Source organism: Hyposmocoma kahamanoa, unplaced genomic scaffold, assembly GCF_003589595.1.
Source record: "Hyposmocoma kahamanoa isolate Upper Pololo Valley unplaced genomic scaffold, ASM358959v1 81, whole genome shotgun sequence".
In the NCBI taxonomy this organism is placed as follows: Eukaryota; Metazoa; Arthropoda; class Insecta; order Lepidoptera; family Cosmopterigidae; genus Hyposmocoma; species Hyposmocoma kahamanoa.
The window spans coordinates 7293274-7311734 of record NW_020654080.1 but is presented as its reverse complement, the minus strand read 5'-3'; the positions used below and the strand labels follow the sequence as shown (position 1 = coordinate 7311734).

General features: G+C 34.7%; 1 protein-coding gene across 7 annotated transcripts in view; it reads right to left on the bottom strand.

The window, feature by feature from the left end:
* Nucleotides 1-18461, bottom strand: part of LOC113234186 (tyrosine-protein phosphatase Lar) — a 414647-nt gene that overhangs the window by 40222 nt on the left and 355964 nt on the right. For all 7 annotated transcript variants that reach the window (XM_026469472.1, XM_026469475.1, XM_026469479.1 and 4 more), the window contains exon 5: nucleotides 7277-7387. In XM_026469472.1, coding sequence (XP_026325257.1) covers nucleotides 7277-7387 — 111 coding nt within the window. The remainder of the gene's footprint in view (nucleotides 1-7276; nucleotides 7388-18461) is intronic.

Here is an 18461-nt window from a genome sequence, read left to right as displayed (position 1 = left end):
GTATTTGCCGAAAACGTGTAAAGTGTGCTAACGTTTATCTTTCCCTAAGAGATGGGGTAAGAGGAATAGTTATCGTAGTCCTTATAAAGGTAATGTATACCAAGATTTCACAATTATCAAATTTGTTTTTTCCGCCTTTTAGATTTGGAGCATCATGGCGACATCTCTTCAAAATAGTTTGAACTAATTTGTTTGTCTGTTTTGTCGACTCCCTCGTCTAAACTCTTTAGATTATGAGTTAAGGCTTGAGAACCCTCTTACCCCCCTCACCCTACATAGAATTCGAAAATGCACATTTCTTTTTATATTTTTTTCTATGCTGCCAAGTGACAGGACGAGCAAGTCGTATCGTGTTGCAGTGCCACTCAGTTTTAAATCGCAAAGATCTGAGGGGCACTGCCACTGCGTTTATCACGCTGAAACATAAGTTGACAAGTAGCATAGTCTGTAATTTCACCAGAAATCTTACCCTTTTTAACAGGTAATGCTCTCTTGAGCTCTCTCACAAATAAACTCTTTCACAAAGAGCTCTACTTCTATTAAAAACTTAGTTACAACAGAATGTTTATTAAGAAACAAATCACAATTCTAAAGAAAAACATTTCAAAAACAAAAGATATTGTTTAAAACCTGAATACCCGAAAAGAAGGTGGCTCAAAGAGAGTTCATAAAAACACAATTCAAAAGGAAACCTCTCGAGCGGGAAATAATCGGGTCCCATTCGTCAAGTTGCAAACTAATTCAATAAAACTGGGCTACCAATGTAAGTTTTCTTATTTCGAATGATGGGTTTAAAAAAACAGAAGACAGCGGTGAGGCTTTTCCTCATTCGATTCTATGCAAACAAAGTGACGTAGTGATGTTCCGTATCGATGTTTAAATGTTAATGGACATAAGTGACCTTTGACTAGTGTTCTGGTAATATATATATATATATATATATATATATATATATATAGGTTGTCTATGTGTGTGTCCATGGCACCCGCGACACAGGGTTTTCCTAGTGCGGGACTATGTTGAGTGTGTGCGTTATTTATTATTTATTATATGTGTGTGGGAATCTTAGACTATGGAAACCAAAGGACATGTTATATTGATATATATAATTCAGACGTTATATGTATATGATGCATTTAGACGTTGCAACTATAAACATTTTATTGACTTCGTTTAACTATTGCGTGCCGTCGTAAGCCAAAAGAGATAGCACTACATTGATTTATGTCAAACACGGTAATCGAAAGAACGTAACGTCATCTTAAATGCGAACTGTCCTCATTTTGCCATTTTTGTAGTACCTTTTGATAACCGTTTCCGGTTGTCAAAAGGAAGTACATCAAATGTCAAAACCAATGTTTTACTGAATTATTCGCATGAATTGTAATGAAATGGACAAAAATATTGACAGTAAGAACAATAAAGTATTGATAAAAATGCATCGCTGCAGATTTAAGGGGTGCGGTAGAGGAAAAAGCGGAAATCTTGCCAAATTTTGCTTTGGTTACTCTAGATAGCCTGTTTGTTACTATATTTTGATGATTTATTTTGAGATATTTTGAGAGTGTTGTTCTTGTAAGCAAACATATTATCGATATTTTGTTATTTATAGTCATATATAAAACAATTCACTGTGAGGTTTTTATTATTTTATTATTATTATTTTTAAAGTCTACCCACAAACGAAAAAAAAGAAAGAATGGTTGGAAATTATAGGACTGCCGATTATAAACATTGGATCAAATACCATCTTCGTTTGTTCGCTCCATTTTGAAGAGTCATGAGAGTGAGTAACTAGATTACATGATAATGCAATTCCATCGTTACTAACGCTTACATAACGATAATTAACGTTAACGCTACGTAAATGGCTCATTACTTGCCTAATAATAATAGCCTAGTATCAATCATACTTTGATTACAGTAAACTATACAAAAATGCAAACATAAAAAAACAGTTTCAACATTCAAGCCATACATTTGCATGTCGATATTGATTTATCTATGATTATTGTACAACACTAAATCCGCCATATGTGTGGTACAATTTTGGTTTATAAAAAGTACGTTTATTCTCTAGATAGGGCAGCTCCTTTATTTTTTTCTATCCTCTAAGGTGGGAATGCATAAATGTGAATGAATGATTGATGTAAATGAGCGGACAGAATGACTGAAGGATGTTTTGAGGAGTGAATTGGAGAGAAGGAGAGGACTTTCAGATAGACGACGTTAGAGCTATAAGGTGTTTTTAACTTCTTCAATTTTCTAGCTACTGCTATGGTGCTGAGGAATAAAGAGTCTATAGCAACAAATTATAAATATATATATTTTTAAAATAGTCTTTTGCTGGTCCTGATAACCAGGCAGTTGTTCATAAAGAGTTATTGACATTTGAACTATCGGTATATGATTCACTGACGTTTAAGGTTGACTGTAATAGATACAACCTTCGATTAAGTGAAAAGAGCTCTAACATTTCATGTCATTCATCAAGAATACAGACGCTTCTCCTTATAAAAAAAAATTGTTAAAATATTCAAACATGTTTGCATTAGAGCTTCTAAATATATGATACTGTTGTATAATATAAATTGAAAACGATCTAGGCAATGTGAAAGTGTTGCCAACTTTGCTAACTGTGTGGCAAAAGGCGGAATGCTTGACGTTATCTAGTAACAAATATAGAGTGTATTTATTTTGTAGAGCCACTGTAGGAGTAGAGTAAATGTGTATGGTTCGTAGTACGCAAGATATTTACATGAAAGACAAAGGAAGGTATTTTCTCATGTACTATGTATACACGTAGCGAAATTACAATCAAAACATTCTCCGTAAACATTTGTTGAATTATTATATTTACATATTAAACATTTGCCGACGTGGATAACCACTTGTGCAAAATACTATAATAATAGCAATTGCTATAAGGCAGTCCGTGCGTTCACATATAATAGGTAGAGATATATTTTTATTGGTGATTTTGTGGTGACAAATCCGATAGTGTATAAAGTTTTTTTAAATTTATTTATTCAATTTCAAGAACAATTTTTACAAAAAATGACTATTCTTTATCGCTAGGCAAAAACTTAGTGGTTTAACCACCTAGCGATGAGCAAACAAGCTCGACACTTAAATTAACAATTCACCATAATATTTATTGGTTCTATAGTATATGTTTACATTTAAATAAGTGCTATAGATATTATACTACAAACTAAGATAGTGTCTCTTTAAAATAGTTTTGCGTTTCTTGATATCACCCTCATTGTCACTTAGCACTGTGTTTGGTAGATCGTTTAGAATTTCTGGAAGCATGTAGTCCGGCCTGCGCATAATATATTCGTTGTTGTATCAAAGTTCAAATAGTTTCTCGTTCAAAGTTGACACACACAGTGTACCATGGTGAAAATGACTGATAATATATATTGTAATTGGAAAACTTATTTACACTGATTTGACATGTGCACCTCTATGTTATCTTACCTACATTATTTCATCATCACTTTGCTTGCACTTAAACGTGGCAGAAAGTCAGAAGAGGAGATGACTGCTACCACAGATAATATAATACTATACTAGTATACCCAATCTCATACAAAGAAATGTCCGCACTCGTAAATCCGCTCGGACGGTTATATTGATTCTTTACGCTGATCAATATATGGTACCAAGTAAACCCGCGATGCGATTGTAATAATATTCGAAATGGCCAACAGATGGCAGCGATTACATTTTTGTCAACGTTTATTGCTCTTGTTCAGGTGTTGATTATGCATATACGATAATGTATAATGACAAAGAAGCTGCGCTTCTAAGTCAGTGCTAAAAGTTACTTGTTTTGAAAACAAATTCAAAGAAATATCATATATACAATTTATTGCAAACTAATAAATCAAAAAGTAATGTCTCAATGACTGCAACTTATTAGCTTCTCAACGACAGTTTACTGTTTTCACCAATTATCGTAATTGTATATGAATTTGAATTAAACATTCCTAAAGTTTGTTTAAATAATTTTGCATTTGCTTTTTATATTTTATACTTCTTATTTGGTATAACATACCTCAAATTTTCAAGATTCAATACGTTATACTTTTTATTTTATCCAAGTGACGTCGTCTATGGTTTTAAATATATACTAAAGTTAATTTATATGAATCGAACCCCATGCTGCTACGAACAGAAATTAGCACTCAAAACGTTATAACTGCAGTATACGTTACTAAGAAAATGTTCCCAAACAAGAAAAGCCGTATCCGTGCAAGGTGTGGTTCTGTAAATTTCGAGATCACCGTGAGTGAATTTGGATAGTTTCAGGTTCTAATTGCCTGTCTGCGCGAAATAACTAATTATGTTAGATCTATCTGTAGAGGCAGCCTGCAGTGTTAAAGAAGACCGACCTTATGATACGTTTTAGTTCCGTGATCCCTAGGCGCACTGTAAAATTATTTTATACTGTCGCTGTTTCAATATTGTAAAATCGCCGTAGCGACACTGGTATGTACTGTCATAATAGTCATAGTGACAAACAAGTATTATGCAAACTGTACACTAATTATTTTAAAACGTGAAACACATTGAAAGCGGGTGCGGGTCGGAACCCGACCAGCACCCGTTTCGTGCCCGCGCGTTGTGTGTTGTCGTCCTTATAAATACAAGGAATTGCACCCGCTGTACTCCCGACCCGACATACGCCCGCCCCGCACCCGCTGTCAGTGTGTTTCACGTTTAAGAGTTTAAATTGGGGCATGAAGGTCAACAGATTGCGATCTGTAACTGCTGTAGCTCAGTTGGTAGAGCGGTTGCCGTGGCTTGGCAAAACAGACATAGGTTTGAGTTCTGTTAGACCGAAGGAATATTTCTTTGTGTTCGATCTTTGTATTGATAATTATAAAAAACTAGTATACTTATTTCACAAAAGAATATCAAAGTCAAGGTCAAAAATAATTTTATTCCATAGGTAAAATATATTTACACTTTTACACTTGAAAACGTCACATTAAATTACATTACATTAAGCTACTGCTCGCTCACTACGCTGACTTCCCTGAGAAGAACGAGCACGAAACTCTAGGGATTGCTCTTTTCAAATAAACTTAAATGCTATGGAATACACTTTCAATCAATTTTGTGTGGATTCTGGAGCCGTGTCGTCTTTCCATATATCTTTATCTAACACGTAGCCTTTAATTTTGTAATATGACTTTTCAATCAAAATATTTTTAATGCAGTTTTTCAACTTAGGAATCTTATTGTAAAAACGTATACAGTTCCCCAGAAAAGAGTTGTTTACCTTGGTTAGACGAAATCGTAGTACCATGAGTTTGGACTTAGTTTTAAAGTTAATATTATGAATATCTTCTTTCTTATGGAAATTATGTATATTTTTACGGGCATATAAAATATTTGAGTAAATGTATTGTGATGCCATAGTCATGATACCAGTCTCCTTAAACTTTTATCTTAGAGTTGTCTTATCATGGTAGTAGAACATAATCATTACAATCAATATCATACTTAGTAATAAAATTTATACACGGAAACAGAGGCACGTCATGCATTCCTTTATTTTTTCCGTAGAAGTAGCAATGCTTGTTATATATAACATTTAAGAGCTTTTCAAGTATGCCTAAACATATTTCATTAGTTTTCTGTAAATTTTTGCAAATATAAGTTACTGTTTCACCGGAGTTGCGATATGTGAAAAGTTTTTAGTTTGTTATTTTGTCTGTTCTTTGATTATAAGCGAAAATTTATAATTAGTTTTACTTAGTGGCTATACAGATTTCATAAATAAATATCTATTAAAAACGTTTGCTATAAACTCCAAAAGTCCACTAGGGTAATGTGTACTTCTTACATGCAGTGCGTGTTCAGGTGCAACAGAGCTCTAGATTTTCATAATAATTTTCTACACAAAACATTTTCCCAAACAATTAATGGTCCACTTAACTACCTTCCTTTTCCTCTCTTAATAATCATAATAAAAAACCCTTCTAACCCCTATTGAATCTTTTCAGAAGATCCCATCTTCCCTCCCGGTCTGTCCATGGCGTTTGGTATGTTTCTGTCTCACTCTGAACTAATCACGTTCTCATACGAAGTGTGATGGAAGATCATTAGGTAATTTGACCGCAGCTTAGAGGTGTTAAACCTTTGGAATGCTTTAGTCAGTTGGATTTTATTAGAGTACTTTGCACACCTAGTGTTTGTTGTTCGAAATATTGTTCTTATTTACCTCTGTTAACACCAAGTAAAGTGTTGTCAATATATTAGCTGACGTCATTATTGATACCATAGCAACCTAAAGTTACCTTTAACAGTTTCGGTATAAGGTTAATATTCCGTTAAGAGTACGCAGTGACATTCTATATACGAATTATTGGAGGTTTTGAAAATTTACACGTCGTTATTAGAGGACAGTAATCGTTCTTTTAGTTAGTTTAGATATAAGGTTAATTTTGTAATGCCTTTTTCCGGATTAAATAATTTCTCAACAATAATTATATTCGTCGGTTTTCGTAAAGCTCGAATGACCCGACCCTCGGACTTTAGAAAATAGTACTGTAATAACGTGTTTAACATACAGGTTAGGTACTAATAAATTGTAACAAACGGTGAAACTTCTGGCACGTGGGACTTGTCAACTTTATGTCTCAGGACGGTGGGCACAGTGACCTCTCACAAGTTTGTGATGTAAAAGTTTGAGTGGCACTGCGACTGCTATGGACAAACGTGTCGGTTACCAACAAGCCCAGGACTTGTTCGGTATGTCACTTCTATAGCCCTTAGTTGAAAGGGTACAAGTGACATTAAAAAAATAAATTGTTATGTATATTGACGTGATCAGAAACGGCCATCTGTCGCCATTTTTATTTTTTCCTAGGTGGATAAGGTGTGATGTAGTTACCACAAGAGAAAAGTAGATATTTCACGGCTTTAAGTTTTTTCACACGCGCCCTTTCAACTAACAGCGGCAGACTTTATAAAATTAAAGAAAAACAGTAGGCACGGACACTTTTATTTATTATTTTTATTTTCAGATTTTCGAGAAATGTACGATATAAATTAATTATGAAAACTGAATTATCAAAACGATTCGTCAGAATGATTATGTCTAGACAGAAATATAAGTTCGTCTTTTTGTATACAAAAGTGAAATATTTCAAATAGAAGATTTTTGATTTGTATTTAAGATTAATCTTTCTGATTCAAACTATCGATTCTAAAATTATACGTATCTAATTTGTTTGCAACGTATATAACACAGACTTACCTTTGACATACAAAGAGGTGGGTTTGGAGAATTCGGTGCCAATGGAGTTTTCAGCGACGCACTCGAAGCGGCCCTGGTCTTCTTCCTCACTCTTTACTATTTGTAGCGTACCTTTAAAGAGACAGATATAGTTATTCATTTAGACATTGATTAATCACGAAATAAGTCTTTTTACAAAGCGTAGCTATTTTAATTTATCTTGAATCTTTCCCTACCAATATTCATAGTGTCTTTGAAAGACATTACGTCTTTGAAATTGCATGTGGCTACGGTCTTGGAATTTACTTTTAACTTTGACCTTCACCTGATTGTAATAATGAGTGATCATAGTAGGTAGAGCTATTTTTGCTACTTACTACATTCAAACGTAATGTGGATGTGGCGTTTTTAACAAATCGTTAATCAAATAACGCTTAGGAAATGAAACTATTTTTCCGGATTTAAATCGCGTATATTTGTTTTTTCAAACAAACCGACGTTTCGGGCCCTTTACAGGTCCCATGGTCACGGTTGACTGCCGAACCGTGACTAAAACGGGAAAAAAATCGAGATCCAGAGTGGTCTCGAAAATCCCAGGAAAAACGGGAAGTTCGAGACTACTTCAAAAGTATGTTTCCATACTCATAGGCTAGGCATTTAAGCAGTTGTAACATGCTATCTTAATAAGATATTTATTAACTCAAATTTTACGGTTTAACGGTTGACTGCCGAACCGTGACCATGGGACCTGTAAAGGGCCCGAAACGTCGGTTTGTTTGAAAAAACAAATATACGCGATTTAAATCCGGAAAAATAGTTTCATTTCCTATGTGTAACAATCGCGAAAACCTAAGAACTCGATACAAATAACGCTTTTTTTGTGATATCAAGTAATGGGACGAATAAGTCGTGCGCCTGGTGGTAAGCGACACGCCTACCCATAATAGTTGTAATGCGGCTTAGTGCTTTGAATAGCAAAGATTTCAGGGGCACTGCCACTGCGCCTGTCACCCTGAGAAAAGTTGACAAGCCCCATGTACCTGTAATTTCACCAACACCCTTATCCTTCAAAACCGGAACACAGTAATGCTGACATTCATAAGTAGTTCTACAGACGTCTTCTCGGGATTAAAAACAAAAATTATACTTTAAATGATTTATGTGATTTGAATCTGATCGTAAAAAATATAAACTTCAGATAAAAAGCTAATAAAAATCATATTTTAAGCTTATAAAACAAACATTGTTTTTTGGCCTTAAATAGAGGTTACATCATGAAACAGCACAAAAGAAAGCGCTTTCCGTTGAGAGACGCAATAAAACCCTTTTTTTTAATTTTTCTTGGAAAAAGTCAATATTATTCATTTTATAAGAAAGTTTGCGTTATTCTTCATACATTTTGTACAAACGTACTTTTTTAACAAATTTTATCAAAGATCACTGTTGTATTTTTTGTGTTGTATAAGGGAAAAATAATGAAAAAAAAATCCATCACCTCTAGTTTATTTACGAATCACACATTAAGTACACACTTTTAAAACTTTTCTATCATACATACTAGTTTTTTGTATTTAAAATATTTACAATATTATTACTAATTTTTTATCCTTATAAGGGGGACAATATGAACAACGTTAGTTTAGAATGGCACCATGAATCAGCCGTTCTTTTGTTGCATTGTTGTATTGTGGTTCTATGAACAACATGAAAAATACCAAAAGAAGTTTAGATAGAAAGTGAAATCGACTATAAAGACTTATTATCATGTTATAGTATATTTTTATGTATTGTTTATGGGTTAATTAATATTGAGTTCTTTGCGAGGTTTTCGCGAAATTAAAACATAACAAACCTTATGTGATAGAAAAAATCATTATCATTCTTGAAATGAACACCAAAGTCCACTTAAAAACCGATTATCAAAATTATATATCAACTTCTTATAAATAACTATTTTGCAGTGTACTTAATAAAATGTCTTAAACTATATTTTCCAACAATTTATACCCCACTTAAAGAATGATCTAGTGCTTCCAAAACTACGGAATAAGTGCAATGTTCTTAACATTTTATTCTGTAGTAAATAGGGGTTGATTTATAGACCAATAACCGAGGCTATTACGAGCGTGGTGGCTTGGCCTGTTATTAAGTCGAATTTCTACAACACCTGCTTAAAACAACCGGAACGGGTTAAAACTCTGAAGTGTTGTGTTGAGGTTTCAAAAATGAAGAAGACAACCACCGAATAATAAATATCGGAGCATGGATGGAGGGAGAAAAAAATCTAACCTATAACATTCCACCCCGCAATTCCTTTTGGAAGAGTTCGTCCAGGGAAGTACTGTCACCTTATCTATTTCTGCTACCAAGCAGTAATGATAGCATTACTGCGTTCCAGTTTTCAAGTGTAAGGGTGAAATTACAGGCTCAACGGACTTGTCAACTTAGTCTCTGTGTAACGGGCGCAGAGGCAATGCCTGTCAAATCTTTGTGATTTAAGTGGCACTGTAACTGTTTTGGACAGGCGTATCGCTAATCACCGGGTGCATGACATGTTCGTCCCGTCTCTTGATATTATTAAAAAAAACACACATTTAAGTAGTTGATATCACAAAATAGAAAAATATTTTTTTCATTTTTTATTCTCTTCTCCATAACACCATTTAAAAATAAACTTTAAAAAAATAATTAAATAGTAGCTTAGGCATCTAGCAGTGTTTGCCGCAAACCTGAAAATTGCTACACATTTTGCGCAGAAATATTTCATTCACTCAAAAGATATACTTGTATTCTCGATATTTAATATTGTATTGTATTATAAAGAAAAACGTAATTCGTATAACTGGCAACATTATGTCAATACAGCATTGTCACATATGACCGGAAGCACAATTGCGGAAATATTTCTGTAATAAAATAAGTAATAAAAAATCCAATAGATAGTCGTACTGTGTTATTAAAGCTGTTAGCCGTTTAGGCGTTACCGCAATTACCACACACGAAATTATGTACGGACGACTTAAACCGAATTCGTTTAGAGTCAGTACAGTGTGCAATGACCTAAACTCTCCCTAGAGACGACCCGTGTCCATCCAATATACAAGGTGTATATTGGTTAATTCAGCACGTTCAAGAACGCACCTCTTTTATAGAAGACGTAAGGTTTAGAATTCAAATTAGTTCATGTGCCTAACATACAAATTACCTGGATATTATAGTAATTCTTGATTAAATTTTTAGTTAAATGTGCTCAGCCGCTATAGAAGGTGTCAACACTGTACCTATCTTTGCAGAGTAGTGCATTTGGGAACTGATGAGTGTATGGAGACCAACTAACTACGATAGGAAAAGCGCTAAACGCCCAATGCACTAAATATATTTACAAGCTTCAGTGCCTTTACTATGAGTATACTGTGATAGTTGTCGCGTAAATTACTTCAAAGTTTTGTATGGCGAATTATACAGCGCCCCTAGCGGTCATAAGAAGAAACAACATTTTGTATACAAGCATTTTACGCGTTCGCTAGCGATAATTGTCAATGTAAACAAACATATGGTAGAGGCAGCAAGTAGCTTCTGCTACAACACTTGCTTAAAACTATTGACTTCAGTTTTGTATGAAAAACGTATTTTTCTATATTATGACCCTATGGTCATAATATAGAATATCGGGAAATTTGAATGCTATGTTTTCACAATAATGTACACTGGGCGTTTACGTGGCCATAGGAATAATATTATCTGGGCCTTAATCATTACACATATCGCACCAGTAGATTGAAAGTTACGTAATTCTAAAATTTAACAGAATTGGTTCATACCGTAAAACGACTTTAAAAATCATTGTTCATATGGTTGTTAATCTGGAACTGACACTTTAAAACTCGAATGGCACAGATTCGCTATATAAGTTTTGTTTTCATTATATTTTAAATTCCACTCCCGCGTTGGCATGTAAACGCCATATTTATTGTTGAAGCTGTGTCTGCAAATACAACACGTCACCACCGCTGGCGGAAAATAGATGAAGAAACGAATATTTGTTCCGATAATCATCATAATTTCTATACATTTTCCTGGACTGAGATTACTTTAGTACATTAAGAGTAATTAATTAAATAATGTAAAAATATCACAACTTCAATCTTATTTTGTATACCGTCACTTTCATTTGAATGGTGCGATATTATGTACATTTAGATGGAAACGGGGCATTACTAAGGGAGAGGTCTTCTATCTCTGTGATGTACACGGGGTTAATCACAGAGACAGAAGACTTAAGATCTTGAGCAAAAGAAGGAATGTTTCTTTGGAACCTGAAGGTCTATTATGCGGCGGTAATACTACTTTTCCGTCAGATGGACGCTCGGTTTATCAGTCCATTTGATTAACATAAAAACTTTGTAGATACCGGAGTAACTCCAACCAGAACCAATTTCGTATACATTGTTTTAGGAAACCAACCTCTTCAGGGTTTGTAATCGCGAAGCGTTTGACCGATAAACTACCGCATTTGTCAATTTTATATAACTATGATTTCATCACATCAACAACATCGTTTGTTGGTTTAAAAAATCCACTAACCTGGCAGCTGGTGCAAATTCTCAATTGGGTCCCCTAACTTTCAAGTCCCAGTTGGGAACTAGAGCAAGTTGCAAAAGTGGTGACGCACAAAGAAATGCAATTACTGACGCCTTTGAAAAAACGTCGCTAAGTATTGTTAGAGAGGTTTTACGTTGAATATGAATCACGATTGCGTTGTAGTGCTTTAAAGCTTTCAAACATTTTAAATTTTCTTATCTAAGCATTTGTAATATTGACTGTAATTAACATTATGATGTTTTGTTATCATGATATTCATTTATTTTTTTGTGAGTTTACCCTGCTAGTATAATATAATTAACCGGCTTCAAAAAGGAGCAGTTTCTCAATTCGACTGCATTTTTTTTGTATGTAGGTTACGCTAATAACTAATATATATACTATAACTTGTGAATCGATATTGATTCGATATCGAAGAAACTATTCCACTTCTAAGGGTGGCAAACTAGGGGTTGAATCCGGTTTCCCGCACGTGACCGATTTCAATAAAAGTTGGCAAATAGATGTAATTCCTCGAACTTTTGAGGTCCGTTTTTTAGTAGTTTGTGCTGAAATTAATTAGTACCCCTTGGTACAGGGTCAACAGCACGTCAAGCTTGACACTGAAGACTTAAATCCAACTTAAATCTATGCCGCTTACAAGAACGGTCCAAAGTACAAAGTGTCAAGCTTGACGTGTTCTTGACCGTACATCAGTTTTGATTCCATTTAAATTTGAAGAAAATATTCAAATATGGGGAATATCCTCCAAAGTAAGGGATGAATCCGGTTTCGCGCTCTTTCCGGTAACCAATTTCAGTAAAACTTGGCAAATAGATGTAATTCCATGAACTTTTCAAGTCCGATTTTTTTATAAAAAAGCTATTTTATTATTAATACAAAGATCGAATGCAAAGAATTAAATAGGAAGGAAAATTAATTCGGACCTTCGTCTGTGACATACCAAGGCGAGCAGTCGCCGTTACCAAATGAACTATAAACTCAGTAGACCTTTCGAATTTTCATATGCGCTTATTAGAGATCCTTCCTAAGAGATCCTGCTTTAGCGCCACCTGTGTGAAATCTGTGTACGTATTCCTTTATCTCTATTTTTCACAAGTGAGATAAAAATGATTCCTCCTACAAAATTCACGCGATCAAATGGAAATTTGTAGACGGAAGTATATTTTTACTTTGAGATTTTAAAATTAAGTTACAAATACCGAGCTTGTTCAGTGTCAAAGCGAAGAGACGCCATAAAGCATTGTTTTTTTTTTCAAATCAAAAGTATTGATTGTCATTATTTTTGCGTGCAAATGAACATGCATTTTCTGGGCAAGCTCGTTCCTCCGGGCGGCGTCGTGGTGAATGTTCACTGATCCCACGGCGCCGACTCAACCGGCGAGAGTGAAACCCGGGGGGTTTTAGTGGGGTAGGCCCTCCAGTCTGGAGGGAGAGTCCCCACACAACTCCTGAGACTCCCTGGGCTCAGGGGTATCTATAAAGATTTCTCCCCGTCAAAAAAAAAAAGAGCATAAATCCATAGTTTAAATGCAACTGCAACTGCGGAAGCACAGAGAAATGCAATTATCGTCAAATTTGGAGCGGGAAGTTGACGCGCTGCCGGCTTGCCTACACTGTGGTTAGGAGACAGTGTTACTTTTTGTCATTAAAAGACATATTGCAAACGAGTATAGGTTTCTAACCGACTTCAAAAAAGTTGGAGGTTCTCAATTCGACTGTATGTTTTTTTTGTATGTGCGTTACGCGATAACTCGGGTATTTGTGAACCGATTAGCATGATTTTTTGATTTTTTTGTTGTAAAGAGGGTACCTCCATAGTGGTTCCATTTCATTTTGAAGAAAATCATCCACCTCTAAGGGTGGCTGATCACGCATGAACATTCATTTTTATAAATAGCGCCTAAATTTTACACAAGGAGCAATTATTTTAATGGTTGGTTTTGCTATTCTCCAATTCAAGGTGTTTTTCTCTCTCAATATACTTTGAGTAGTGAGAACCGATTTTTATTATCTCCTGTGTCAAGTTCTGTATACTTGCGAACTAGGGGATATTTCAATAAAACTTTGCAAATAGATGTAATTCCACGTACTTTTCAGGTCGGTTTTTTTAGTACTATTATTGTATATGTAAAATAGACACACGCTAGGATAAAATCTGTTTTGAGAATTTTTATTAAACACAAATTATGTTTCGAGTTCTTTGGTTTTCGCGATTGTTACACATAGGAAATGAAACTATTTTTCCGGATTTAAATCGCGAATTTAAATATTTATTTTTTCAAACAAACCGACGTTTCGGGCTCTTTACAGGTCCCATGGTCACGGTTGACTGACAAATTGTGTTCTTGAATACTTTGGAATTATAATTGTATTTTAATTTATTATTGTTTTTACGTACGTATGTAAGTGTATAATAATTTTATAGCTCTGTAGTTTACGTTTACATTTTCTCTTTCCGTATTTCATGTTGAATAAGCTATTTTGAGATAAGAATTCGTATTTTGGGGTAACTCTAGCTACAGAAGCAGTCTTTATAGCTAAAAAAGGATGTTTCTTAGCAATTTGTGCACTAAAATATACGAAAAGCTGTCGTCTCTTTTTGTAGGTCTCTGAGGCTGTTGACTTTACCTTGCCTGTATGCCGATACTTGAAATTTGTTACAATGTCAAAATGAACCCAGATTTCTTCACCACTAAACCCACGGTACAAAATTTTAAAAATTCACTTCCTAGGCCTCACGAATTGAGTACAAAGATCTGTAAAACAGCTCTACTTTGAAAGAGTGTTGTTCAACTTGCACCGGTTATATATAAAGAAATTCCAGAAAATTCCGTATAAAACACTTGAGACGCGTAAATTCCGAAATGTGTTGAGTATTAAGGGTCGTATTCTAGAACTCTACTCAATGTTCAAGTCAGGACTTGAGTATGATTCAAAGCACTACAAATCATACTCAAGTCCTTGCCATTACGGTCGTATTTCCAGTGCTTGAAATCATACTCAAGTCTGCTCAAATCCTGACTTGAGCATTGAGTAGAGTTCTGAAATACGACCCTAAGTGTTTTATTAAATGTCAGAATGTTGCACCACCTTGATATTCAATTATTTTTTGTGAAATTACTCCACTAGTTAATTATAATTATTAATACAAAGATCGAACACTCAGAAAAAAGTCCTTCGATCCGGCCGGATTCGAACCGACGTCTTCCAGCAAACTGTGCCTGACGCTATGCCAACTAGTCACGGAACGAACCAGCGGACCTCACGATTTTTTTATTGGCTTGTTTGTCGGAACTTTGTATCTGGGATTTAACGACTTTTTAGCCGTAGCGCCATCTATGACAAATCTATAAAAGTAATTCGTCACCCAGTAAGTAACATCTTTACAGCTATCAGCCCCGGCTAGAGATGTGGGTATTAGAGTATTTCATAACTATGACATCAATCTTAAATGACATTATAACTGAATCTTATTCACTAGTATGGACATTAATAATTAAATCTAACATTCTTTCACAATACTAACAATATTATACATATGGAATAATTTAATAAATTTCTTTATTTTATATTGTCGATGTCGATGTTCGTTGACCGTGTGACAATTAAAAAAACTGTGATGTTAGAGCGACAATACACTTAAAAGGTGTCATCATAATGAGTTCCTTTTAATACATTTGTGTTAAAGTTTCTTTTAACACACTTCTGTGTACATAACGCTGAACATCCTCGAAACATTACCGCCGCAGCCATTTTAAAAAGCCTCTAATGTTCCGCCACTCTGGAATATGGCCCTCTTTTGACAGCGAATATGAATGCTCCGTATGTAATATACAAAAGTATGTTAAATTGAGTTGGTTATTACCGAAGCTTGGATATGTATGTATACAATTTAATGTTATTAGACGATGAAAATGAATAGGAAATTAGCCATTAATTATCCATACTTACTTAACAACGCGTTTGATATTTGCTGGCGTCTATAAATTTTCATTTTTAGAAAAATACAAAAACATATTTTTAGGAAACGAAACTATTTTTCCAGATTTAAATCGCGTATATTTGTTTTTTCAAACAAACCAACGTTTCGGGCTCTTTACTACATCAATGAACTAGTTGATGACTTTACCACCTCAGTCAACCGGGACCTGTAAAATTTATTTTGTTTAGAGTGCTTGATGTTAATAATAATATTAATGTGAACAATGTTGTGGTAGCCTAGTGGTTTGACCTACCGCCTCTCAAGCAGGGGGTCATGAGTTCGAATCCGGATTTCATCTCTGAGTTTTCGGAATTTGTGTGCGAAATTTAATTTTAAACTTAGCACAAGATTTTCGGCGAAGGAAAACATTATGATGAAACCTGCACGTCGAAGAAGTTTTACAACACTCGGAAAATGAGTGAAGTCGCGAACCCACATTGGGCCAGAGCGTGTCGGTTTATGGCCTAAACCCTCGCCTGAGGGGAGACCCTTGCCCTGTGATGGGACGTATAAATCGTTTGACAAATTATGATGTTAACTTCATGTTTATTAATTTAAAAACTTAGTTCAGTTCAAAATCATAAAAAAAGCTGTAAAAAATAACAACAAAACAAAAAGTGACAAGAAAACAATTATTTCTGTCTATGAGTCGCCAAATTTTTAAAACTTCATCCAGCTGGCTGCAAAAGGCCGAAGTGCGCGGCATCCGAGTTGTTTCCTCGTGATTTCATTTGCTTTGAGCGCCGGCGCCGCTATTGCACCATGAATCACGCAATGTGATTTTCCCCGAACTTTTCGGTGAATTCTAGCATATTCTACTTTGAAAATCCGCCATGGTTGTTGACTCAATCCCGTGGTCCGCGTTTTCAATTTTCATATAACAAAAGATTGTAGGTGAAAAACAGTCTCTAAAGAACTCGCAAGTTTCCAAGGAATATCAAAATAAACTGAAGGGAAAAGTGCTCACTAGTGCGTACAGGGATCAGAAATTGATAAAAAAATAAACATAAGATTCTTTAAATAAAAATGTATTCACCCTCAGGGAACAACTCCTAAAAGAACTTAAAACTTAATAAATGTTTATTGCCTACTTCAGCAGTTTTTGGCCTATCGGAAAAAATGATAAATTGGTAAATAATGGGTGAATTATACGAGATTTAGTAGAGGTGCAAATAGGATATGCATAAGTGTACTCAACTAAAGTGCCTAAGAACTCATGGAACGTATTTTTTTTCATCGAACTTGTGACTTATAGGGCCTTGGTAATGCTATGTGGACTTAGTTACAATTTATACGAATGGAAACTATATTAAAAGCTACCAATATCTTTGCTCTCTCGTTTAATTGTCGCAATTACCACAAGACAACATTTTCAGGTCAGGTTATAATGTTGTACTATCATGATATTCATATATTTTTGTGAAATTACTGTACTAGTTTGTTATAATTATTAATACAAGATCGAAAACAAAGAAAAATTACTTCCACCTGACAGGATACAAACGTGTTTATGTGCCAAGCCATGACCACCGCTTAAGCTACAGATCGAGTCAGCAGATATTACGAATCTTTCTGTGTTTTTATAGCTCTTTGTATTTAGTTATTTCGGTTACCTATGGCCGTAAGTGACACCTGCGAGAAATTTATGAAGCTTCTCACTCAGTTGGTACCTTTGCAGCTACCAGAGACTGTCGTAGATATCGCTGAATTAAATTGTAATCTTGATTTTTATTGAATATCAGGATGTTTTACTATTATTGAATATCATATGTTTTTGCGAAATTATCTCACTAGTTTGTTATAATTATTAATACAAGATCGAATACAAAGAAAAAGTCCACATTTAATCATTATTGTTGGTTATTAGTTTGGGTAAAATAATTCGATACAAGTCGATTTGTGAAAAATGTCCGCTTTGAAAGACGAATAATATCGTATGTCTTATTCAGTTACGATAAAAATGTCAGATACGTCGGTAAGGGACGACATAATGTAATAAATATCAATAGCAAACAAAACTAAATCAAAAGTATACAAACGATTAAGTTAGCATTTTACAGACAACATGTTCATATGAAAAAATAGAGACGCTAGTTTATATGTGTTGGTTATGTAAACTCATGAATAGAAAATAATAAAACTCACATGTACATCCGGCCCCGTGCTGGGCGCCAAAAACGCGAACGTTGCGACTCGCGGGAATTTTTGTGGGGTAATCAAATAAAAGTAGCGGGCCTACGTGATCGGGCTTTGGGCCGTCCTGTCAGCCGAACGATAGGTCAGGGCGATTCTGACGAAGGTCTACCTTTCGAAAAGACAACGGTCAACCTCTTTGTGAACAATATTTTAAGACGCACTTAGATGTTATGTTTATGACAAAAGAATCATTCGGAAATGGAACGGGGACTTATTTGTAAAGAGTATTTAATTTAGGGGCGAAAGGATTGTTTTTGTCAGTTTTGGATTGAAGCACTTTATAAGTTTATATTAGAGCAATGATATAAGAAATTTAGTAACTTTGGCTACTGTATTTGTTTAAGAAGACGGAGGGCCTTTTTATAACTTTTTCATGTGAGATAAAAAACTTTGGGTAGCCACATAGTTCTATGTTTATTTGAT